This window comes from Rousettus aegyptiacus, unplaced genomic scaffold (assembly GCF_014176215.1).
Source record: "Rousettus aegyptiacus isolate mRouAeg1 unplaced genomic scaffold, mRouAeg1.p scaffold_m13_p_6, whole genome shotgun sequence".
Classification (NCBI taxonomy): domain Eukaryota; kingdom Metazoa; phylum Chordata; class Mammalia; order Chiroptera; family Pteropodidae; genus Rousettus; species Rousettus aegyptiacus.
Genome location: NW_023416309.1, coordinates 96458940 through 96482738, shown reverse-complemented (window position 1 = coordinate 96482738; position 23799 = coordinate 96458940). Strand labels below are relative to the sequence as shown.

The following is a 23799-nucleotide window of genomic DNA, read 5'->3' as shown; positions in this document are numbered from 1 at the left end:
TTATTTATTAATAGATATTTTTGTAGCACTCATCCTGCTGGTAGCTACCTTTCATTATCTGAAGCACAGGAATGTGGAAAAAGAGATTAAATTTATTCTCTGTAGCTCCAAAGGACACATGGGTGGAGATTACACAGAAATAGATTTAACCTCAATATGGGGAGAGATTTCAAGCAATCAAGGCCGCCTAAGATAGAGTGGGCTACCTGTTAGGTAGTGAGTGTTCTCTTACTGGAAGTATTCAATCCCAGTCATAAGTTTTGTAGAAGGGATTCATGTGCTGGTACCTACAGGCCAGGAAGATTTTTAATCAAGCTTTACTTTCCATATTTGCTTATAAGCAGTATTTATTTTACTCTCCAGGTATAAAATTAAATTATTAAGATTATGACTGTCTGACTGCTCACACATCCCCTTCACCTACTCCCTGCCTCTACTGATGATGACTCCAGCATCACTTGCCGGAATTACCTGGGGAGCTTTAAAAGTCCTAATGCCCAGATCTCACTGTTAGAGATGATATGATCAGTCTGAGTGCAGCCTGGGATTTGGGAAATGTTAAAACTCCCCAGGGAACTCTGTGCAGCCAAGGTTGAGACCTTCTAGTCTAAATCCTTGCTACTCCCAGTGTGGTCCTCAGGCTGGAAGTGTCAGTCAGAATCACCTGGGAGCCCACCCCAAACCCACTGAATCTTATCCTGCTTTCAACAGGACTCCCCAGGTGACTGGATGCACTGGCCTCAACCTCTAAACCAAAGCCACCCCCCCCCCCCCAAGATTGGATTCTTTCGTAAATTTTAGCTGAGGCTCATGTTGAACTGTATTTGCTTTTCTTCAACACAAGTCTGATGACCAGAGACAGCCTGGATGGGTGGCTTACAGACTGTGGAGAGGAACCACACCAAGTAAATGTTTGCTGTGGCTAACGCAGGATCAGAGAACTGACTATTATTTGTGCATGTTGACATTGAACTTGCCATTCTAAACTGTATGTTGGTCAGGTGCTTCCGCGTCTGTTATTGACTTTGTGGCTCCCCCAAGGCCCGCCCTCTTGGTGTTGATCCGCCACTTAAACCTGAGTGCAGGAAGGCACGAAGCTAACCCTGAGGCCACCTACAGGAGAGTTGCTGGGGTGCCTTTCCCTCCTTTGTCCTGTTTGTGTTACTGGGAGCTGTGTATCCTCCAGCTTTGAGCTTGGTCTCAGCTGTTCCTTCCCTATTCTCTGTCCGACAATCATTCTGCCAAGTCTGTAATACAAACTCATCAGATGTGTGTGATGTTTATGTTCAATCTGGCCTGGTCTCTCCTCGCTCCACCCCCGCCCCCAACTTCTGCGGGACCGGGAAGGGGAGTTGGGGATTTTAAGCAACTCCTCCCACCCGCGCTTCTCCTCTCTTGGGAAGTTGGCGTCCAGCAGGGGGAGCCCGTCACCCAGAGCTGGCTCCTTCTGGGAGGCACAGGCCAGTTCTAAGCCGTTCATGCCTCCCCCTTCCCCCCATTGGGTCGTGTCCCAGTGAAACTGTGGTCGATAACCCGTAGCCTCTGTCGGCTCCTGCACATATTTGCACTCTCGGTTCCTCCTCCTCTGGCCACGTGAAAACTTGCAGCTGACTGGGCTCTGACTCCCTGGGCAGCCAGATCTCCCTTGGCCTTTGGTACCCACCCCATCTCCTCCTCACCCCCATATACCAATACCCAGCTTAGGGGTATCCGTGGAGTTTTCCTCAATGATTCCTGCAGACATTACTTTGGGTCTGTGGATTAGGGTCGCATGCACAGGGCAGAGAGGCCCGCAGACCCTCTCACCTAAGAGGAATAATAGTGGCAATGTGGTGCCAGCATTAGGTCATGCATTAGGTTAGCCCAGGGCCCAGCGTCATTCCTCTCCTTAGCCAAAGGGAAGCTCAAGATGGGCCGAAGTGAGAGGTTTCTACAGTCTGGAGTCTCAGGGTACACTCAGCCACAAAGCTGGTAGGCTTTCCCCGATTGGTCCCGGAGTCTGCAGCCCCCTCAAATGGTGCTCACCTCCCAGGATGCCACGGTCCAGGCCTTGCCCCCTCTCACCCCACCTCCCCTTCAGCAGAAGGCAACTGTTCCTTTCTTTGTCCCGAACCTCAGTTTCCCATCCCCTAAGCAGATGAAAATCAGGAGTGAAAGGGGCTGTGCGGTGTAGTGGTCACGTGCGCAGGCCAGCTCTGGCTTCATTCCCAACTCTGCCACCTCGGGAGAGTGACTCAACTCTAAGCCTCGGGGAACTCACCTGGAAAATGATAATGGTAGCCCCTGTCTTGGGGGATGAGAGGATTAAGTGAGGAACCTCAGGGAGTACTTGCCACAGGGCCTGGCCCGTTGTAAATCCTCTATAAACATCAGCTATTAACAATGGGTAGGGCCAGAGTATGGGAAAAGTCTGCTACTCCATGGGAGGCTTTGTGGACTGAGTAATAACTGGTGGAACCCTAGAAAGTTCCATGTGATGTGGGGGATAGGGGAGGAAGAAGCTTCCTTCCCTCTCTCCAGCTCCTGTCTCCCTCACTCATCCTCAGAGCTCCCCCAGCCTGGGCGATGCCACCTAACAAAGGCCCCCTTGTATAGTCTGTTTGTTCTGGTAATAAATTTCCTGAGCAGCGCTCCCTGGGGTGGGGTGGGGTGGGGTGGGGTGGCCCAGCAGCCTCGAGGAGCTGACCTGGAAGCTGTCGGACCACATTGTTCAGTCACCAACTTAGTCTCTCTTTGTTCCCACCATAAGCTCCAGAGATTTGGCCAACTTTTTCCAGTTCCCAGCTCCTGGGGCTTGAGAAAGATCTGGACCTAAGGGCACAGGGAGCACACTCTCTCCTCCTCCTTAAACAGAAGTCTAGGCTCTGTGGAGTTCCTTAATAAGGAGAGAGGGAAGGAAACCAATGTTCACTGAGCACCTGCTACAGGACTACTTATGGGCCACCTAACATTGAGACTCCTTGTGAAACAGGTATCATTACGGCCCCTTTGATAGAAGACAAAACTGAGGTTCAGAGCGGGATTTTTTAAAATGTTGCCCAAATCACCCAGCTATTTCGGGGTGGAACCAGAATGTGATCCTGATCCATCCTCTTAGAGCCTCTGGTGGCCTCTCTATTGGTCAACTGAGCACTGAGGTATCACTAGCTCCTTCCTTCACTCTCTCCATCCCCAGGTGCTAAGGGTGGCTTGGTGGTAAAATTAGTGTCCCAGTTACTACTCCTATACCTGGAGACCCTTCCTGAAGCTTGAAAGAAAGGGTTTGAGCACCGAGTTCCACTTTGGTTACATAAAGGGAGATAAAGGCATAGAAAACAGTCATCTCAATAAATGTGAGACGAGAGTATAAATAGGTTCTCTGCTTTAACGGCATCGTTTATTACAAAGAAAAAAACCTACAATTACTTTTTAAAACAAAATTCAAGGCTCCAGGACTCGTCTCTGAGGCTGATCCATCTTAAATATGAAGGAGAAAAGAGAACTGGCTGCTTTAGCTCCTACTAGCGCTTCCCCGCCCCCTCCCCTAATTTGGACCCATGGGGTCCCTAACCTAGACTTCTGCAGCATCCCGAGGGAATAACAGGTTCCTCAACCCCCTGCACACCTGGAGGAAAAGTTCTAGGAAGTTTCCCAGTTGTGTTAGGAGGTGAAATCAAGTTCAGTCCCCTTCCCACTCCAGGAAACCAGTCCCCCATCACATGGCTTCTAGAAAATGCTCTCAGAATTTGTCCAAGGAAGAGTCACAGGTAAAGAAAGAAGAAGGAGCAGCAATTCACACTCACCCTTGACCCTGTGCCCTGGAAGCAGGCGAAGTAGGTCAGGCTCCCTCTCTCCAGTCCTTGCCATGCCCACCTCCCTGTTGGCCCTGCCACTGCCACACAGAGGGCTGTTCTTCCTGGGCGAGACTTTTTAGCCTTGAACTAAGAGTGCCTTTGTATGTGGTGGGGGAGGGTGGGAGAACCCCGGGGTCTCCCAGGCCTTCCAGGAAGCTGGGGCACATAAATACAAATCTAAAACAGACATTTCCTGCCAGCAGGTATCAGCTGTCCCCATGGCTTTAGCTGTAGCGAAAGGGGCCAGTGTGGCAAGCTCCTGTCTCAGATCCGGCTGATGGCAGGGAGTGGGGGAAGTGCTAACACCCTTCTAGGCCCCTTTCACTGTCCTTTGTCCTCCCTGTCATCAAAGAGGTTGGGGTTCTCTGCCAGCGTGGCTCGGACTTTTTTCTTCTCCTTGAAGCGGCCTGAATTGGAGACCTTGACGTGCTTGCCCTTCGTGCTCTTGTCCACAATCTTCTCCAGGCGGGTGTTAAAGTCACTGTCGGGGACCCCGCCCTCAGGCCGCGGGGACTCTGAGCTGCCCTCTGTTTGGGCATAGGTGTCAGGGATCTCATACAGCACCTTGGGAGTGGATTTCTTTTTCCGGAGGAAGGTCAGCTTCCACCAACCAACTTCGGTCATGGTGCTCCCTGAGCCAAGGGTGGGGCTTTCTGCAGGAGCAGGGTGGGGAGAGAAAGGGGTTAGTGGGGAGGAAGGAGGGTACCTTGGAGCAACCCTCTCTAGACTCCTGTTTATGGGCTGTTATAATAGCCCAGTCCTAAGAATTGAAGTTAGGGCAGAGTGAACCCAGGATTCAGGTAAGTGAGGTAATGCATTTGGAGAGTATGAAAAGATAGAGGGTCTGGGGAAGTGATGGCCAAGTACACATTGAAAGGGAAGTCATCTGAGCCAGGCAGAGGTGACAGTGGGGGCAAAACCACACACCATTGCCATGCAGCTTTGAGATTCTAGGTCCCCAAGGGCTACAGGAAGGTAAACAGTTTGCCTAGGTCACACAGCAACCAGGCCCTTGACAGCGTTTGGGCAGATGGTCAACTGGTATCAGATGGACAGAAACGCCTTGTGCATTTTTTTTGGAATTCATTACAGAATTAAATGAGATAGAAATGTTCGGAGTAATCTGGACCTCCGGTGGTGACCATCAGGACTGAAGGGGCTGCCGGGCTTTCTCTAAGGAAGAACCTCAGGCTGGGAGCAGGAAGTCCTGGGGACTATTCCGGCCTCGTGACTTCTGACAAGTTACTTCTCTGGACCTCAGTGTCCTCATCCGTCCCTTCTGGCCCTAACATTTAACTCTGACATTAATGCCTGTCCACAGAGGTCGACATTACCAAAGTACGACTTACGATAACAGTAATAGTTATTGTGAGATGGTCCCCTTTCCCTACCCAGCTTCCACAAGACAGGTGAGATATGGTTACCACAGGCTGGATCCTCCATAGGGATACCCCACAGAGGTGGGTTGCGGGGCTGAAATCCAGGCTTCTCTACTGACAAGCGATGGGCTCTGGATGTGACCTCACCACTTACTAACTTCCACGAAGGTGCTGTCTGAGCTAGTAGAAGTTTTGGGAGATGAAGTACATGGACTTTGCCAACAGGTAGGGTATGTAAGATGGAAGGAGACAGTAGACCAGAGGAATTAAGATTAATAGAAGAGCAGATAGGCAGAATATGAGGAACCCAGGCATCTTTGTGTCTAGAGAGGTTGGTGGTCTGGTCTCAGGACTCCTGGGTATGGCCATGAAAGGTCCTAGGGAGGAGGGGCAGTAGCCATAATACATCGGAAAGCTAGGTGGTCAGCTAGCCCAGCACAGGCAAATTTATCACCTCCTTATAAAAACCGATGGTTTTAATTACCTTTTCTAAAAGACCAGAAAGATATATGGCAAATGATTAATTGTGGTTTTCTTTATGTAGAAGGAATACAAGATGCTTTCTCCCTTCTGTTTTTCGTATTTTCCATAACGAGTGTGGAGTTTGGTTTTTTAGAGGAGCAGCATATTGAATTCAGGAAAAATGAAGGCGGGATGCCGGCCTAGGCTTGGAATGAGTTGAGGGCCTCCAACCATTGCCCCCCTAGCTCTCGTTGTCCCCTGTCCTTCCATAAACCCACCGCTTCCCCAGAGCACACACCTAATGGATTCCTTCCCACCCCTTTGTCTAGGAAGGAGATCCCATATTGCCAGCTCTGTCCCTCTGGCTGAGTTCAAGTAGCAGGAGAAGCCCAGGGGAGACCTTGTGCACCTCCCACTTAGAAAGTGAAGGACAGGGTGAGAGTGGCCAGATAAATACTTTCAGGGCACCCTGGAGAGGTGACTGCACCAAGGGGACAGCCTGAGAGGTTTGCTTTGGCAGTTTGCCCCACCTGGGCTCAGCACAGCCTTGCACAGAACTCGGTGTTCCAGAATGGGTTTCTGGAAGGAGTTGTGGGGAGGACAGGGAAGGAGGGACAAGGTGCCTGCTTGGTCTGTGTGTGCCCCCGTCGCCACCAGGTCCAGGCAAGGCCCACAGCCCTACCACCACCCATGCAGGGCTGCCAAAGAACTCGAGGTGTGGAGGATCACCAGACATCCTAGCTCCATGAGAGGAAGTGGCTTCTGCTTGTGACAGTTCAAATATACTCACTATAATGGGCATTTCAAGTGGCACACACAGGGTGGGACAGAGCATAAGGAACTTGTTGGAAAACCGGAGAGAGAGCCAAGAACAGCCCTCAGCCCCCGACCTGGGGCCTCTGCCAGGCACTAAGGCATTGGTGCTACTGTTCCCTGACCTTGAATTCTGGTTTCTCTAGGATGTTTTTTTTGCCAGGCCTTGCTGTCCTTTTGTCCAGGAGGACATGCAGGCACCAGTAAGCAGGTTGTTTGCCCCTTTACATAAGCATGAGTTATAGAAGTCTAAATTTGCAGAACAGCTAAATTATGTCTTTGGCTTACAAAATAACTCAGTTATAAGATTCTTAGACATAAACTTCCCATCTATCCAAAGTAGCAAAGAGCAAGACACCTACAGCCATGTGCCTATGCCTAATCGCAGAAAGCAGGAAGGGACTGGGGGCTGTGTAACTGAGATTTCAAGCAGACCCAGCATTTGGTGACACACGGTGGGTCCTGTAGTCTACTTATGCAGGGCAGAGAGCTGGCCAAGCCGAGGGCTAAGCCCTTGCCCTGGAGTCTTACAATCTGTGGGATGATAGAAATCTGCCCCAAGGAGGATAGCTGTACCTCCGCCGCTTGCATTGTTTGGGAACCCATGGGAGTGGGGGGCTCACAGGACAGCCCACCACCCCCTGCCTATGGTAGCCAGCACCACGGCCTACCCCTAGCTGAGTTCCTTAGCTGCTCTAAAGGCCTTGCTCAGACTGGGTAGAGACCCTTCTGAGCTGGGCCAAGTTAACCATTGACTGGGGCAAGGTGAAGAGATGGAGAAGGGTTGAGGGAGCAAGTCAGTTTCTATGTTGTAAGACAAAACCCAGCGCTTCCCCCCACCCCCTGACACCCCCAGCCCTCTGCCGGACTCCTATGTCACCTCTCCACTCTGGATAAGACAGGAATACCCTGGATAGGGACAGGGAGAGGTTCCCATGAGACAGCCAGAAACATCCTTAAGGCTGGGGGTGGGGGTAGGAGGTGATAGTCTCCAGTTCAGCAAGAGTTAATAGAGAATGGCTCTGGGGTGAAACTTTCCCAGAAGGAGCTCTGCTGGAGGCCTGGATGGTCTCCAGGAAGCCAGTGGGATGAGCCCAATTCTGCCTGCTCACCTGGGGAGAGATGCGAGCGGGCATGCCTGCGTTCCCCCTCCCCACGGGACTTGTCAGCCGTGGAGACTGAATGGGGTGCCTGACTCTGTCTTGGTTTTCTCACCCACCCACCCTCTGCCTGTACCTGCAATCCGGACTGCTGCGGGCTGGAGACTGAGACCTTCCCTAGAGAAGGAGCTGAGGGTAGACGCTGCCTGGGAGGAAGGCTGGGGGAGCTGGGGATGCCGCCAGGGTGCCGAGCCAGTCGAGGATGGGGCCAGGTGAGCTGGGTACGAGCAGCTGTGCAGCAGGTGCAAGAGAAACAGGTGCGGGAGCGGGTACCTGCTCGCTGAGCCTCCAGGAGTCAAGGTGAACCTGAAACCCAGCCCCTCCCGGCTAAGTAAACAGAAGCAGAGGCCGGCTAGGGCTGATGAATATTCATCACCCCAGAAATCCAATCCAGCGCCCCTGCACCCACCCAGAAGCCAGGGTCCTCCAGAGACTGCCTAATCAGGAGGAGGAAATCCCAAGGGGAGTTGTGGGTAGAAGGAGCAGGGGAGCCTCTCTCCTCAGTTTCCTTACTCGGGTGCCTGTTTGCACCTCCAGCTCAAGCCAAGGTCGTCCCGCCCCGTTTCATGCCCCAAAGAGGCTCAGACCCCTCTCCAGCACAGACCACGCCTGGACATTGCTCCAGGCATAACCGGGAAGGGGTTAAGGGCCACTGCTCCCGTTGGCTGAGAGGGACAGGGTGCACCCAGCTCCTTTGAACTCCAGAGTCGAAACCAGTCCCTGGTTAAACTGGTTGGCAGACCGGTTCCCAGGCTGTCCGCTCCGCCCGAAGTTCAGTGCTCCTCAGGCAGGCGCTGGGTGGGGGGCTGTGGTTCCCTCCTGACCTGAAGGGTCCTTCCTCAAGATTTCCCTGAGTTAGGGTGGGATGAGGGCCCTGGTCCCTCCTTGGGCCAGGCTCCCCAGACCCACCACAACCTCAAAACTCCTCATCCCCTCCTCCCTGGTTTAGAGGTGGGCTTCAAGAGCCTTGAAATTATATGCAAAATATATCCTATGAGTGGGGGCAGTGGGGCATTTACTTTTTTTTTTTTTTTTTTTTTTTTTGCCTACAGAGTCACACTCTTATCAGACTCTCAAAGAGAACTGTGATGGCCTCCCCACCCCCAAGGTAACGTCCCCCAATTGTCCAGCCTTCCCTTGATAGGCCTTACTGGGTATTAATTATAAAGCAAGCAAAACCTGAAGTGAATTCTCAGAGGAGGAGGGAGGAAGGGTTCCTGGTGAGGCAGGAAGAAAGGGAAAGGCAAGGAGGTAGAGTGTGCGGAGACCTTCTCACCTGATTGCATGACCTTCAGGGGCAGCCCACATCCGGGAATATGAAGTCCAGCCATTCAACCCCATGAAGGACACTCTGAGGGCCAATATTCACTTCCCACCAAATTGACTGAAGTTTTGTCAGGCCTGCATTATTGTTAGATTTCTCTTTCTGCCCAATCCTACTTCTGTCTGGCTCCTCTCACAGGCATTGATTCCTAACACACATCTTGCCCCCAAAAGCTCATCGACCGCTGGAGAACACAACCTATGAACAGACATCTTAATTTTTGCTAGTAGGGTGGAAGTGAAGGGGTAATTTTTTAATCTTTTATATTTACATTTCCTTACTGTACTGGATTGAATAGCACCTGCCCCCCCCCAATTTATGTTCACCTAGAACCCCAAAATTGGGCCTTATTTGGTAAACAGGGTCATTGCAGATATAATTAGTTAAGATGAGGTCATACTGGATCAGGGTGGGCTCTAAATTTAAAGACTAGTGTCTTTATTAGAGGAGAGGCATGCAGGGAGATGGGCCATGTCGTGACAGAAGTGACAGAAGCAGAGGTCGGAGTGATAGAGCTGCAAGCTGAGGAACACTAAGGCTTGCCTGCCTCCGCCAGAAGCTGGGCGAGAGGGATGGAGCAATTGCCCCCAGAGTCATTGGAAGGAATCGACCAACCTTGCTGACACCTTCATTTCCGGCTTCCGGAAAGAATATGTTTATGATGGTTTGAGGCACCCAGTTTGTGTTAATTTGTTACAATAGCCCTGGCTTACTATATGCCTAGTATGCACTGAAATACTACAAATTTATTTATGGATTCCTGGACCTTTTGCACAATTCTACAGCTTTCCAGGGATCTGCTGCCCACTGGTTGGGACTCCTGTCTACGGGATTAAATTTCAACCTTTTGTCATAGACCTGAGAGTTCTTCATCATCTCCCCTGGCCAATCTCTTCAACTTAATTTCTTTCCACTCTGTCTAAAAATATCCTGTGCTCCCATAATAAACTTCTGGAGGAGCCATGCTGTCTTTTACCTTGTCCTTTATCCATGTTATTGCCTCTTCCTAGAATGACACCCATTACTTCTGCTTCTCAGCTCTTCCTTGGGCCACAATTCATTCCCATTCTACAAGACTCAGCTCAAGCGTTACTCCTCCCAGGAGCCCGCTCTGTTGGTTTTCCGTCCTCATCCCATGCCTTAACCCCGAGGTTGAGTTGGATACTCTCCTTTCTGTTCCCTTAGCACTCTGAGCACACCTCTCCTTTGGTTCATATGGATGTTTTTAAGTATCTACTGAACATGAGCACAGTGCTAGGATCTGGGCATTCTTTCATGGGATTTAGCCCTTCACACATCATACTAGAAATTTCTTTGAGGGTTGGGGCTATGTCTTCTTGTTAAGGACTCCAGTTCTTTGGCAAATGGTGCTTGGCAAACTACCATTGAAGTGCATGAGAAAGAGACTGAGAGATGGGTGGTTTGATAGTGGACTTGGTTTTCCTTCCCTTAGAAAAGCAGATTCCCTCCACCTGCCATGATGGGGATGATGAAATAATAAAATGAAGTGGCATCCTTAGGAGACGACACCTCGGACCCAATTCATGAGGCTACCCAGTGAGGTTTTTTCCCCCAGAAGACTAACGAAGGTGAAGAGATGGTGAAGGCGTGGCTTTCCGGGGTTTAGGGTTCAGTCAGTGGCCCCAGAGCACGACCCAGCTGGCTGGCCCCTCCCGGGCCTTCACTGGGTGCTTGATTTGTGAAGCCAGCAGCCCTGATGTCTTCATCCTGACTTCCCCCCTCCAGTTCCAAGCGATTCAGCGGAGTTGACTCCAAGTCCTGAGCTGCAGAGAGAGGGATAAGAAAGAGCTGGAGAAGCACAAGCCCCTTCATCCAGGCCAAGTGACCCTGGTCCCCGCTCATCACTAACTGCTTTCATGTACATGCAACACCTTCTCTTATTCCTTTCTTTATAAGATCCATTTAGCACCTGACACTCAATGTCAGGTGTCATGAAGATACTGGGGTTAGAGGTGAACAAGCCTGTCCTCCCTGCCCACAAAGTGCTCACAGACTAGTTGGGGAGATAGCCTGAAAACAAAAACAAAAACAAAAACAAAACCCCGACACAGATTACTCCTGCAAACAGCAGGAGGCCCAACTGAAGCTGCTGAGTTTTCAGGGCTTTCAGCCCAGCAGTCGGATATACCGCACACACACAGACACACACACAGACCACAGTTAATGTGACTGTGAGCAAACACACAGGAGATGCAGACCATAAAGTAATAAACATATGGCAAATTAAAAAAAAAAATAGGGTTATTTGATTATGAGGGGTAAACTTGCTTTTTATAGATATTGTAGGAAGATAAACAATGGGTGTTCTTGCTCAGGATGGGGTGTGGTAAGAAAGGACTTTGGAATAAGGCAGGACTGTAAGGTGGGGGGTTCTAAGTATTTGGTGGAACAACTGGGGAGAAAGTGGGAGTCTGGCCGAAGGAGGGAGGAAGAGACCTGGGTCTGTGGTGGCTGAGCTGCAGGAGGGGCAGGCAGGGCTGTAGGAGAAGCCATACCCCAGAGAACAAGAATGCAGGCTGCGGAGCCAGACAGGCCTGGGGTTGAGTCCCAGCCCCACTAACTCCTAACTGTATGATCTTGGACAAGCTACTTAATGATCTAAACTTTGGCTTCCCTGCCTTTAAAATCTGGCTAATAATAGTACCCACATTATAAGGTTGTTGGAAGGATCAAATTAGATAAGGCTTGTAGAACATTTAGATCCACACTGGCCTGAGGCACATGGTTCTCACTTAATAAGCAAGCTGACAACAACAAAGGATGGCAAAGCAGCCTGCATACAGAGTATCCTGGGGCTATGCTCTCTCCTGTCCCAAGTTGGCACAAGCCTGCTATGTCCTCCCTACCTCTCTCCATGTGCTCCTCTCCCCCAGACAGTGTCCTCTGCTAAATCATCAGAGAAGTGAGAGATTCACAGAAGCATGCCACATCCTCTCCCTGCTACTTTACAGATGCTGGGAGCCCCAAGGACCTCGTGCACGCACCACACCTTTTCTTATTTCTTATTGGTCTGCCCTGGATGCCAGACCACTTACGTGCTCATCTGCCCATAGGCTCTGAAGTTATCTATGACCCTGAAAAAAGGCAAACAGAATACTGCACAAGCCCATACTCCTATGCTCTCTGGGGCAGCCATCCTGAGGCCAGCAGCCTCTCAGAACTGTCCTTAAACATCCTTCTGTTCCATGAGTCACCCAGAGTACTACAGGTGGGGTTGGGTGCCAGTGATCTCTGCCTCCACCAACTCACCTGGGCTGGGCCTTCCAGACTCACCCTGCCCTGCTCTGTTCTGCCTGCTGATTCAAGGAGGAGAGATGCACTTTAAGGATAAGGCAGGGCCATGCTTCCCAGGATACCCCAGGGAGCCAGAAATACAGTCGGAGCCCAGAAAGTGTTTGTTTAATCATGGGGGAGCCCCAGCCATTCCTACGGTCTGAGTCAGGACCTGAAACGAGAGCCAAATTCTCGTGAGAGAGCCCTGAAGAGGCCCTTAGTTCTGCCCTATGAGCCATTTCAAGGAAGTCATTCAACCCATTTTATAATGATTAACGTTTCACGCACACATACACACAGAGCTGACAAAGCATGATAAACTATATTAAAGCATGTTATAAACTGTAAAGAGTTATATACATCTAGTATGTTTATTTTTTGAGCATATAAACAGAAATACACTGAGATAGTCAGAATAGTGCTGTCTCCATGTTAAGAAAATTGTGGCTGACAGGGAGGTTATTGAAATGATCTAAGATCTCACTAGGCAGAAATCTAGGTCTTCTCACTACTATGTCATACTACACAATTCAATAAAAAATTTACTGAGTCCGAAGTGCTGTGCTGAGGAGGAGGTGGGAGTTCATTTAGAAAAAACCTGGCAGAGCTTCCTATGGGAGGACCACAAAATGGCACACCCAGCCCTGTGAGACCCTGGGGATCTGTCCTCAGCCCACTCCCTCTCCTCACTCTACTTACTTCTTGCCCTGTCTCATGCCCTCTCTTAGCTTCAGCTACTACAGTTATAGACCCCAGTGCCTCCTGCATACTTTCTACACGGGGGTCCCCCTGTACCACTAATCCCACAAATTCAAATCCAAAATCCCCTCCTCCCCAACACCTGTTCAGCATCCTGCATCCCTGTCTCAGGTGATAGCTTGTCTATTCAACACTCTAGGTGTTGTCCTTGCTGTAATTCTCCCTACCCTCACCCCAACACAGCCATTTGATTGCCAAGTCGGAGAGATTAGGTCAGGCCCTGACCTCTGCGTAATAACCTCCTGACAGTCTCCTGTCTCCAATCTTATCTTCCATGAATCCACCCTCCTTGAAGGTAATCTATACAGGTCTCTCCCTGCTTCAAACCCTTAAAACCCTTCAGTGGTTCCTCTTGGCTAGGGTGAAGTACAAGTTCTTTGTGAGGTTCCCTATGATAGGACCTTTCCACCTTCACAATCTCTTCTCTGGCCACTCCCTGCCTCACACCTTTTAGTGCACAGTAGCTGGTCTGCCTGAAGGGCCAACCTCACGAGCATGAGACCTATGCAGTGCCCACTGGAAATTCTTCACATTTTTTAACAAGGGACCCCACATTTCCATTTTGCACTGAACCCCACTAATTATGTTGCTGGCCTTGCCTGCTTGTTGTTCTCTGCACCCCTCTTGCAGTTTGTGGCCTCCAAAGCTTTTGTCTGTACTGTCTCATCCACCCCCCCCTTGGGGACGCCCCCTCCACACATTACCCCTCTTTCTGCAGCTCATCCTTTAAGACTCTCCATGTTATTTTTGTGATACACCTCCCTTGACTTTCCTCCCTCTCCTTTCCTGCCCTAATCACCTAACATGCAGCAGGTGCTTAATACAAGTCTATTAGATAAAGTGAATGGGAGGGCAAAGTGTGACAAGTGATACAAGAAATCTACAAACTACCAGAGACTTAAAGGGAGGCAAGGCCGGAAAGGCATTTCTAACGGGCTCCAGGTTACACAGCTCGGCGCTAGGACCCGGCCAGCAGACGTGTATATCGGTGCGCAAACGGCCAGCACGGCTGGGATCGGCTCTCGGGCGCCGCCTGCCGCGATCGCGCTGCCGCTGCAGCCGTTTCCTGGCGCCCCGCCCCTCTCCGTCCCTGAGCCCGCCTCGCATCTCCCATTGGCTGCCTTCTGTTCTCCCGCCCCCCCTGAGCTCAGCCATTCGGAGCCCTGGGGTGGTGGGGCTTGCGGCCAGGGGTGGAGCGCGCGCCCCAATTGGCTCTGAGGAAAGCGGCGACGTGGCCGGAGGAGGCCGGCTTGTCGCTAAACCGAGACTCTGCCAAGCCAGCGCTGGATTTGTAGTGGGCGGGGCGGGCCCGGATCGGCAGCCGGAAGCGGAAGTGGAGGAGAGATGCAGGTCGGGGTACGGGAGCTGGGGAAATGGGGGGCTAGCCCGGGGACCCTGGACTGGGTTCAGCCCGTCCTTCCCTGACCCGCTTCCTCGGCCTCTCTCCTGGGCGGGCGCAGTCTTCCCCAGGTCGTCGTTTTTGCCTCGCAGTGTGGCAGTTGTGCCCGCTAAATGAGCGCGCGATGGCACGCCCCTTCCCTGCATTCACACCCTGATTTCTGTTGTGTTTCCCACTAGGACCATCAGCATGTGCCCATCGACATCCAGACCAGCAAGCTGCTCGGTAGGCGGGGGCGCCCCTGTTATGGGGAGGCCCGGCCCTTAGCCGCACTCTGTTGCCAACACCTGGGAGCCCTGATGCCCCAAGGCCCCTGTTGCGGCGCTGACCAGTCACCATGTTCAGTGTCCCCATTTGTAGCGGAGCTGCCTTGTAAGAGGAGCTGGAAGGAACCATACACAGAGTCTGTACTTGACCAGCGTTTTCTACTTTAACATTTGTAACATGTGCTGTCAAAATCATATTCAGGCACAGAGAGGGTAATAGCTTCCTGTAAAGACGGTCATCTACTGAGAGATCTGAAATTAGAACTTAAGTCTCTCAGGCTCCAATGTCTGTGCCTTTTTTATTATGCCGGTAAAAACCCTCCTTCCTTTCGTTTTATTTTTTAAAATTTTATTTATTTGTGTTTATGATGACTTTGGTTAATGAAATCCAATAAGTTTCAGCTCCTTTCGTTTTAAAAGCTTCCATCTCTCCTTGACTCTAGGTGTAAGAGGGACATAAATAAAGACCTGTTAGTGGGCGGGACACCTCCCTGCTTTCTGCATCCGATCTACATACCTCCTCCCCAGTTTCAGGGCCAGGGAAGGGCCTCTTCATTCTGACTCCTCCAGGGCAAGTGCACAGCTCCTGGGTTTTTAAATGCTCATTGGATTAATTGATTTGATGCCAGTTTTAACAAGATGATACCTGTCTGACTACCTCATTCCTTTGCTTCTAGTTCCATGACATCCACAGAATTTTGCTTCCTGAAAAATTTAAAGGAATACAGTGGAGGGAATATAATGATAACTAGTGTGGGACCCCAGTGTTTGATCAGTTGGCAGGTTTATGAACCAAGAAAAGGTTCTTAATTCACCACTGTGGGCCATTTAATTAGTTCTGTGTGATGGAGCTTCGTTAGATTTATTTCAGATTTGTTTCAGTTCTTCAGCACGTGCAGTTTTGGTATATGTCATTGGTCATGAGAGAGACCAATAAACAACAACCATTCATTGAGGGTTTGCTCCATAGCAAGTCCTGTTTTAAGCACTTGACATTGTAAAAATGCAGATCACTAAGATTCATCGAGCCTTGCCATGTGCCAGGCACGGTGCTCAGTGTTTTACCTGCATTCCCCCTTGTACTTGGTATCTTATTCTCATGTACATACGGGAAATTGAAGCTTAGAGAACTTGAGAGACTTGCCCACGAGAGTTAATAATTAGAAGCCAGGACCATCTGACCACAAAACCTAACTCTTAGCTTTCGCCTACTGAGGAAGCATGCATGGCTGTCAGCTACTCACATCCTCCTCTAAAAACACAAATCTGGGCCCAAATGCCAGGAGGTCAGTCACATGGTCAGTCACATGTGCAAGCTGGTATTTCATTGGTAGTAATAGACCAGTGCTATCTAGTCCTTAAGGCACTATAGGTATTAAAGGCGTTGCAGTTGTTCATTCATCCAGTATTTGGCATAACCATCTGTATTTTCCATTGTCATGCTTAATCCAAGCCCCGACAAAGTAGAAGTTGAGCAGCATCCTTTGTCAGTAAGAAAGATATAATTACCCATAGAAGCAAAAATATTATGGAGAATTTAGAGTGGTCAAAAGTGGCGCTTTGATGTCAAGATCAACTTAAAGTTTTTCTTTATACCTGTGTCAAGGCAATTGCTCTATGAAGTAGGGTGCCAGAGTCTGTTTAGCCCCAAGCATCCCTTTGGGCCTGTCTTTACTCCCATCTCCCCATGACCTTCACACCTTAACCAACATGAATACAACTTTCAGCCAATATCTTAGTGTTTTTTACTTGAATTAGTGACGGAATTTTGGCCATATGAATGGGAACGCTGTGATTTGGGTGTCTCTTCGCAGATTGGCTGGTAGACAGAAGGCACTGTAATCTGAAATGGCAGAGTCTGGTGTTGACGATTCGAGAGAAGATCAATGCTGCCATCCAGGACATGCCAGAAAGCGAAGAGATCGCCCAACTGCTCTCTGGATCCTGTGAGTGCTTTGGTACCTTACTGGAACCTCCTCTTTCCTGAGACAGTATATAGCAGCTAAGCTGCTCTCCTGTTGTTTAGTCTCAGGGCTGATCCCTAGAGAAAGATTTCTGATTGGGCATAGATGCTGGTTTCTTCCAACACAAACTGATGAAGGGCAGAGCTATGCATGATGAGAGAGCTATGCATGCTAAAATTACTGACACATACATGGGTCAGCCATGTGCACTGGGCAGAGTAGGTGGGAAGATACTGGAATTCTTAAAGTCTTACTTGCTTTCCAGACATTCACTACTTCCACTGCCTAAAAATCGTGGACCTTCTCAAAGGCACTGAAGCTTCCACAAAAAATATCTTTGGCCGGTACTCTTCACAGCGAATGAAGGCAAGTGTGGGCGAGGGTGGTAATGGGACCAGAGCCTCTCTGGTCTCTCTCTGAGGATCAGGTGGAGATGACTATGTGGGATGCTTCCTGAACTTTTTCTCTGTTCCTATAGTTTATGCCAAAAGTAGCTCCTGCCCCGGGTTTACATTTCAGACTTGCTGTTTTGGGGATTGCTTGTTGGCACCATGCGCTTACAGGAAAGTGGGTGGTCCAGCCAGCCTCACAAAGGAGGTTGAGGAGTTTGTGTTTGATGTGATGTGAGAGCTTCCCCCGTTTGGGGACTGAGCGGGCATGTGGCTGCTGAGTGCTGTTCTCGCTCACCTTCTGTCTCTGTTCTTCCCTAGGACTGGCAGGAGATTGTATCCCTGTATGAGAGGGACAACACCTACCTAGGTAGAGTGGCCCAGCTTGGGTGTCCTGGCGTCTATGGGGAAGCCCACTCCTGGAGTTGTGAGACACGAGGCTTCTAGGAGGCACAGTCTGTGTCGGGGAAAGAGGTTGAGATGTAGATATTTGTAAGGTAGGAAAATAAATTCCACAAAGAGTGTTAGGAAGAGAAGAAGGACGAGGCAGGTAGCAGGCATTTATCGGGCCTGAAGCAGCTGGTGTGTGTGGGTCCTCCACCACTGACCTCTTGGTAAGGTGGACTGCAGGGCCCCCACCCTCTCTGCACCCCCATTTTCTATGAGGCAGAAGAGGCGTGGATCATCCTTGGGGCTATATTGGGTCCCTGAGAGGGTAACTAAAGGGCTGATTATAGTTTGGGTGTTTTTTCTAATAGTGCAGATAATAACAATAGTAGCTACTATGTATTGAGCACCTATTAAATAGAAACAATTGTACTTGGTATTTTACATGGAGTCTCTTTTTTAATCCTCCCAGTAAATATTATTGCCCCTGTGTTACACGTGAGGATTAGGTTAGAGGGGTTAAAGGGCTGTCTTAGTTTCCACGACTAGGAAGGGAAGGAGCTGGGAGGCCACCGCCATGCTCTTCGCCACCATCCTAGGGTATATGTGTGCCTGGCCCGGGGCCTGCTTGCCCTATGGCGTAGGTGTCTGAGGTGAATTTCCTGGGCCCTCTTCAGTGGAACTCTCTAGCCTCCTGGTTCGGAATGTCAACTATGAGATCCCCTCACTGAAGAAGCAGATCGCCAAGTGCCAGCAGCTGCAGCAAGAATACAGCCGCAAGGAGGAGGAGGGCCAGGCGGGGGCCGCCGAGATGAGGGAGCAGTTCTACCACTCGTGCAAACAGTATGGCATCACGGTGAGCGAGCGGACGGATCTCGGTGAGGTGGGAGGGCACCTGGGGCCTCTGTCTGTCTTCCAGGGCCCAGCACCTTTGCATCTGGGAAGGGCTTCCTTCTCAGCCAGGTTGTGCCCTTTTGGGGCCAATTTCTCTCCTGTCTCCGGTCTTTGCATGTTTTCTTTAATCTGTTATACTCTGCTTCCCACCACTCCGTCTGAGTCTGCCTCTTCGATTCTCTCTAGGGAGACAGTGTCCGAAGAGAACTGCTGGCCCTGGTGAAGGAGCTGCCGAGTCAGCTGGTGGAGATCGGGGCTGGGGCTCAGTCCCTGGGGGAAGCCATTGACCTGTACCAGGCCTGTGTGGAGTTTGTGTGTGAAAGGTAAAGAGGACTTCAGTGTCTCTCTAGCAGGGGGAACAGTTTGCCTATTTTCCCTGCCTGTTCTCACTTCTCCACTTTTCCCACATGCCATTTGAGTTTTATTTTACACACATGAACCCCTGGGAGCCTTGTCCACCTGACTTGACGGCCCAGGCTGAAGCCCAGTGTGGGCTTCGTGCGTGGGCGGGAGGAGGATCAGTTATGTGCTCTGTTACAGCCCCAACGAGCAGGTATTGCCAATGCTGCGATTTGTGCAGACGCGGGGCAACTCCACGGTGTACGAGTGGAGGACGGGGACGGAGCCCTCCGTGGTGGAGCGGCCACACCTCGAAGAGCCTCCTGAGCAGGCAGAAGAGGATGCGGTAAGACAAGCCGAGGGAGAGCTGATTCCCTCCAACGAGCGCAGCCCAGCCTGCCGTGACCTGAATTCAGAGTCTCAGAGGTGGAAGGGGGACTTGTGTGAGAGAGATTAGAGGTGGAAGGCCCTACGCCTTTATTTTTCTGGCCTTCTGGAGATCAGAGTATAGATGAGTGCCGAAAAGACTCAGCAAGTTGGTTGGCTTTGAACTAGGAACCCTGCAGTCCTACAAACTCTCCAAAGATGGGCTCTCCTTTGGGGAGCTTGAAGGCCATTGCATTTAAACAGTGTGCTAGCACTCCCTACAGAAGTAGCTGAGGCCTTGGGGAGGTAGGCCCCCCTTTTTTCACCTACCTTCTCAGAGCTAACATTTTTTTTCCCCCTTTTAGATTGACTGGGGCGACTTCGGGGTGGAGGTGGCTTCTGAAGGGACTGACTCTGGCATCTCTGCCCAGGCTGCTGGAATTGACTGGGGCATCTCCCTGGAATCGGACTCGAAGGTTAGGATGCCCTCTCAGTCCACCTCTGAGGATTCTTTGTGATGGCTGCTTCAGCGATAAGAAAAGTGTTGTCTGTGCCTTTAAAGGCATCACTTGACGTTCATAGCTCTCAGCCCAGTTGCAGTCTGAGGGGGAGGCAGTGTTTCCAAAGTGACATATCAGAGTCTTGATATCTTTTGTCTGGGTGTTTGGGGCACGGTGTGGAGGTGTAGGCAGGTGGTAATTCCACAAAGCAGGGTTTAGGTGGCAACATACATGGCCCCACACTGCTATCTCTGCCAACTACATCAGGGCTGCATGTCCTTCATACGGTTAAAATGTACAGTCATTGAACTTATTGAGGGTTTGGTTTTTTCCGGCTCCTTTTGCTGGAGTAAATCTGCCGACACTGCCGGGGTTCTTTGCTCTCCACCCAGGAAGCTGGGGGTGATGGCATAGACTGGGGAGACGATGCTGCTGCTTTGCAGATCACAGTGCTGGAAGCTGGAACCCAGGGTAAGTGCACCCATCCCCTGCATCCCTGGCAGAAGTTGGTACTCAAAGGCACCCTTATCTCTAGAAACAAAAAATACATTGCTGAGTTTGAGCTTCTTGCACATGTAACAGTTTCTTCAAAATCTTGATGAAGGTGTGAGTGCAGGGGAACAGAGAGAGTTCCGAAAATTAAGTCTAGAAACTCTCAACATTTTGGTGACTGAACATGGTTCAGCCATTCTGGCGGGAGTAGTTGGTTCCAGGAGGGCTGATAGGCTCTGTAGTCGGACCTGACCGCCTTTTGTCACCAGCCGAGAGGATGTAGCGGTGAACTAAACCACGAGAGGGCAGTGCAGGATGAAACTTCACTCCCACCGCCCACCAAATTGGAGGGCTGGCCTTACCGCTCCTTAGAACCCATCTCCGTAGTCCTCCTCACAGGCGGGGGGGGGGGGGGGGGGGGGGGGGGGGGGGGGGGGGTGGTGGCTGGCCGTGGTGCCCGATTAGGGCAGAGACACGGGAAAGAGAAACTCTTCCCCCTAGGGTTGGGGCAGGAAGTGATTTTAGTACAATGAATTGGTGTACATATTAACCCACCAGGGCTTCTCAGACTCGAAGGTCTCCTCCTGTCCTCAGCTCCTTCACCACCTCTCTGTCTCTCTTCCTGGCAGCTCCAGAGGGCGTTGCTAGGGGCTCAGATGCCCTGACACTTCTTGAATACCCTGAGACCCGGAATCAGTTTATCGATGAGCTCATGGAGGTACCTTCATCCTCTGGGAGAAGGTGGGGAGGCCTGGTATCAACACAGGCAGCATCACTCCAGACGGCTGACCTCACCCTTCCTACTTGTGTAAAGGGCACTGAACGCTTTCCCCATTCTGGAGTAGGGCCTCACATGTTCGGATGGCTACCATTCATCCAACAAGTATTTGCCGTGTGCCTCCTAAGCCTTGGCACTGCCTGAGGTGCCAGAGATTGAGCAGGGAACAAGACAAAGTCCTTGACTTCCTGGAGCTTAAGTTCTAGTGGGGAAGGCAGACAAGAAAAAGATAAATCAAATAAAATATGCTGTATGTTGGGTGTTAACATAAGTGCCACGGAGGAAGAAGCCAGAGAGGGAGACGGAGATTGTTGGGAAGGGCTGCGGGGCTTTATATCGGGTGGCCAGGGAAGGCCTCATTGCGAAGGTGACCAGTAAGTCAAGGCCTGCAGGGGTGCAGAGAGCCATGCTGAAGTCTGGGTGAAGAGCTTTCCAGGCGGAGGGAGCAACTGCAAAGGCCCTGAGATGAGAGTGTGTCCCGGTCATTTGATGAACAAGGACGTCAGTGTGGCAGAGCAGGGAGCTGGGGAAGGTAAAGGAGATTAGAGAGGTGAAGCGTCTGAACTTTGGCTTTTACTCTAAGTAAACTGAGAAGCTGCGGGAGGTTTTGAGCAGGTTTGGAGCCATGTACCCTCATTTGTGATTCCATACCGTCCCTGTGGCTAAGGTGTCGAGCAGTCCAGAATAAGGAACCAGTGTTTTGGACTGGGAAGCTGGGGGCCTGTCCTTGCTAATCTCTGGGTCTGTTCCCTTCCCAGTGGCCTGCTGTTTGGGGAGGGCATCATGAAATTTTTTATCCTCACCAGTTCAATCCTCTCTCTGCCCAGAGAGGTCTTTCTTATCTCTAGGGGAGAATAGGACAAAAGAGATCAAGTTCTGGGGTTGAATAAGAGTGACAAGATATTTGGCTGGTTCTCAGATTCTTCATAGCTGTTTCTTAGTCCGGGGCTCCTCAAATATGGATTCTTCCCATGGAGAGAAAATACCTTCACTGTGGCAGGAAGAACCCTTTGAATCTGCATTCTTAGTTACCTGATCCATAGGTTAGGAGGAAGCAGGGGGGTTCAGGGATAGGTAGGGCCTGAAATAGAAATGGGGTGCCAAAGAGTGACAGCAGAGGCTGCCCCAAACCCTGACGTTATAGTTGGTGAGTTTCTAGCAATAAAAGTGTTCAAAAGAAAGAACTCCTCCTCACTGAGAGTCTAACCCCCACATCTCATTCATTCTTATCAGTCTGAGGGTTAGTTTCTGAGTTCTCTTTCTGGTTTGAACCAAATCCTCTTCGGTCCTCAGCTCGAGATCTTCTTGTCCCAGAGAGCAGTGGAAATGAGTGAGGAGGCAGACATCCTGTCTGTGAGCCAGTTCCAGCTGGCTCCGGCCATCCTGCAAGGCCAGACCAAAGCAAAGATGGTTTCTATGGTGTCGGCGCTGCAGGATCTGATTGGCCGGCTCACCAGTCTTCGAATGCAGCACCTATTTATGATCCTGGCCTCACCAAGGTCTGGCTTTCCCCTTGATGTTGGGCTGCTCCGGGGACCCTGATGCAGGGCTCCACCACCTTGAACAGCCCCAATTCCTTGTATTCCTCTTCTCCACAACCCCTTAAACGTCATCCCTACCTCCCATAACTGTGCCTGTCCTAACTAGGGACACAGATTCTCTGTGGGGCAAGATGGAGTGGTTTATACAAGCAGAACCAGGAGGACAGGGGAACCAGGAGTGGTATTCCTTACAAAAAGGATGGCAGGATGCGAAGGCTGAGAGGCCAATGAGGGATTTGGTTTCCTGAGCCACACCTTTCCCAGCAGTAGAATGGGGATGCTCAGATTGCACAGCTACACCGCTTACCTGAGTGCCCTGCCCAGGTACGTGGACCGAGTGACTGAGTTCCTCCAGCAAAAGCTGAAGCAGTCCCAGCTGCTGGCTTTGAAGAAAGAACTGATGGTGCAGAAGCAGCAGGAAGCACTTCAGGAACAGGCAGCTCTGGAGCCCAAGCTGGACCTGCTGCTAGAGAAGACCAAGGAGCTGCAGAAGCTGGTAAGACGGGGAAGGGAAACCAAGGGGAGGACCCCGAGTTTCTGCAGAATGAGGCCCCTCTGCTTGCTGCCCACATGGTATTGCTGTCTTTCAGATTGAAGCTGACATTTCCAAGAGGTACAACGGGCGCCCTGTGAACCTGATGGGAACCTGTCTGTGACACCCACATTTTTCCTGCCCATCTTCTCAACCTTCAGGATGGAGGCGGGGACAGCCAGGCTGTTGATGAGGGGCCTAAGGCCCTGCAACAGATTAAACTGGCTAGAGGACGGAAAGCCACACGCTAGAACCATCACCTAGATGGGAACCTTGGCACTCGCCATACTCTCTGCAGGAAGCTATCTTGATTGGCCCTATAGCCTATTAGCCTGAAACCATAGCTTCTGTTCCTTTTTGTTATCTAATTGGACTTAATAAAAGAGGAAGAGACTCTGGCTTCATTACTGACGGTTACTGCTTCCCTGGGCTTGGAGTTGAGGCTGTGTACCTATTAGCATGGGGTTCTTGATCCTTGTGGGCTCCCTGGCCATCAGCTATTTCTAGGGAGGCCTAGTTTAGGTAATCACCCTCTTCTGGTGATGGGGAGGGCCCAGATTAGCCTCTACACATGGTTCAGCAAAGGACTCTGGGGTAACGGAATCAGCTGGAACCCCTTCTCTCCACAGCCAAGTCCATACGGCCCCACTCAGGCCAGAAGCCCAAGGGGAGCAGTCCAGTGGCAGCCTTTTGGAGCCAGCAAAGCTGTATTTTCCTTTTAATCACTGCTTACTTCCAGGCTGAGGGGGAGTGTGGTTTGGGGAGGAAGGGCCAGATGAACAAGGTGGAGACAGGAGTTGTCACCTTCACTAGCTGCCTGTCCATTTCGTATCCGCAACTGCCTACTCTGTGATTGGGTAGAGCCCGCCCCAGGATAGCACCCCTCTCCCAAGCCACCTACCCATCCCCGTTTCCCAGGAAGGGTAGG

General features: G+C 50.8%; 2 protein-coding genes across 4 annotated transcripts; one reads left to right on the top strand and one right to left on the bottom strand.

The window, feature by feature from the left end:
• Window positions 1-29: 29 nt before the first annotated feature.
• Window positions 30-7837, bottom strand: PRR15L (proline rich 15 like). The gene is made up of 2 exons (XM_016164690.2): window positions 7724-7837; window positions 30-4486 (listed from the first exon to the last, which is right to left on the bottom strand). The coding sequence occupies exon 2, from the start codon at window positions 4455-4457 to the stop codon at window positions 4155-4157; it is 303 nt and encodes a 100-aa protein (XP_016020176.1). The 5' UTR covers window positions 4458-4486; window positions 7724-7837; the 3' UTR covers window positions 30-4154.
• Window positions 7835-23275, top strand: CDK5RAP3 (CDK5 regulatory subunit associated protein 3). Of its 3 annotated transcripts, XM_016164685.2 has the most exons (15): window positions 7835-7859; window positions 8700-8755; window positions 14603-14648; window positions 16504-16635; window positions 16919-17019; window positions 17364-17412; window positions 18107-18285; window positions 18510-18646; window positions 18864-19008; window positions 19394-19504; window positions 19921-19999; window positions 20650-20738; window positions 22092-22297; window positions 22664-22835; window positions 22930-23275. In XM_016164685.2, the coding sequence occupies exons 1-15, from the start codon at window positions 7850-7852 to the stop codon at window positions 22993-22995; spliced, it is 1578 nt and encodes a 525-aa protein (XP_016020171.1). In that variant the 5' UTR covers window positions 7835-7849; the 3' UTR covers window positions 22996-23275. The 3 variants fall into 3 exon arrangements, with proteins under 3 accessions (XP_016020171.1, XP_016020174.1, XP_016020173.1); XM_016164688.2 differs by lacking the exons at window positions 7835-7859; window positions 8700-8755 and adding an exon at window positions 14269-14374; XM_016164687.2 differs by lacking the exons at window positions 7835-7859; window positions 8700-8755 and adding an exon at window positions 14309-14380.
• Window positions 23276-23799: the final 524 nt, after the last annotated feature.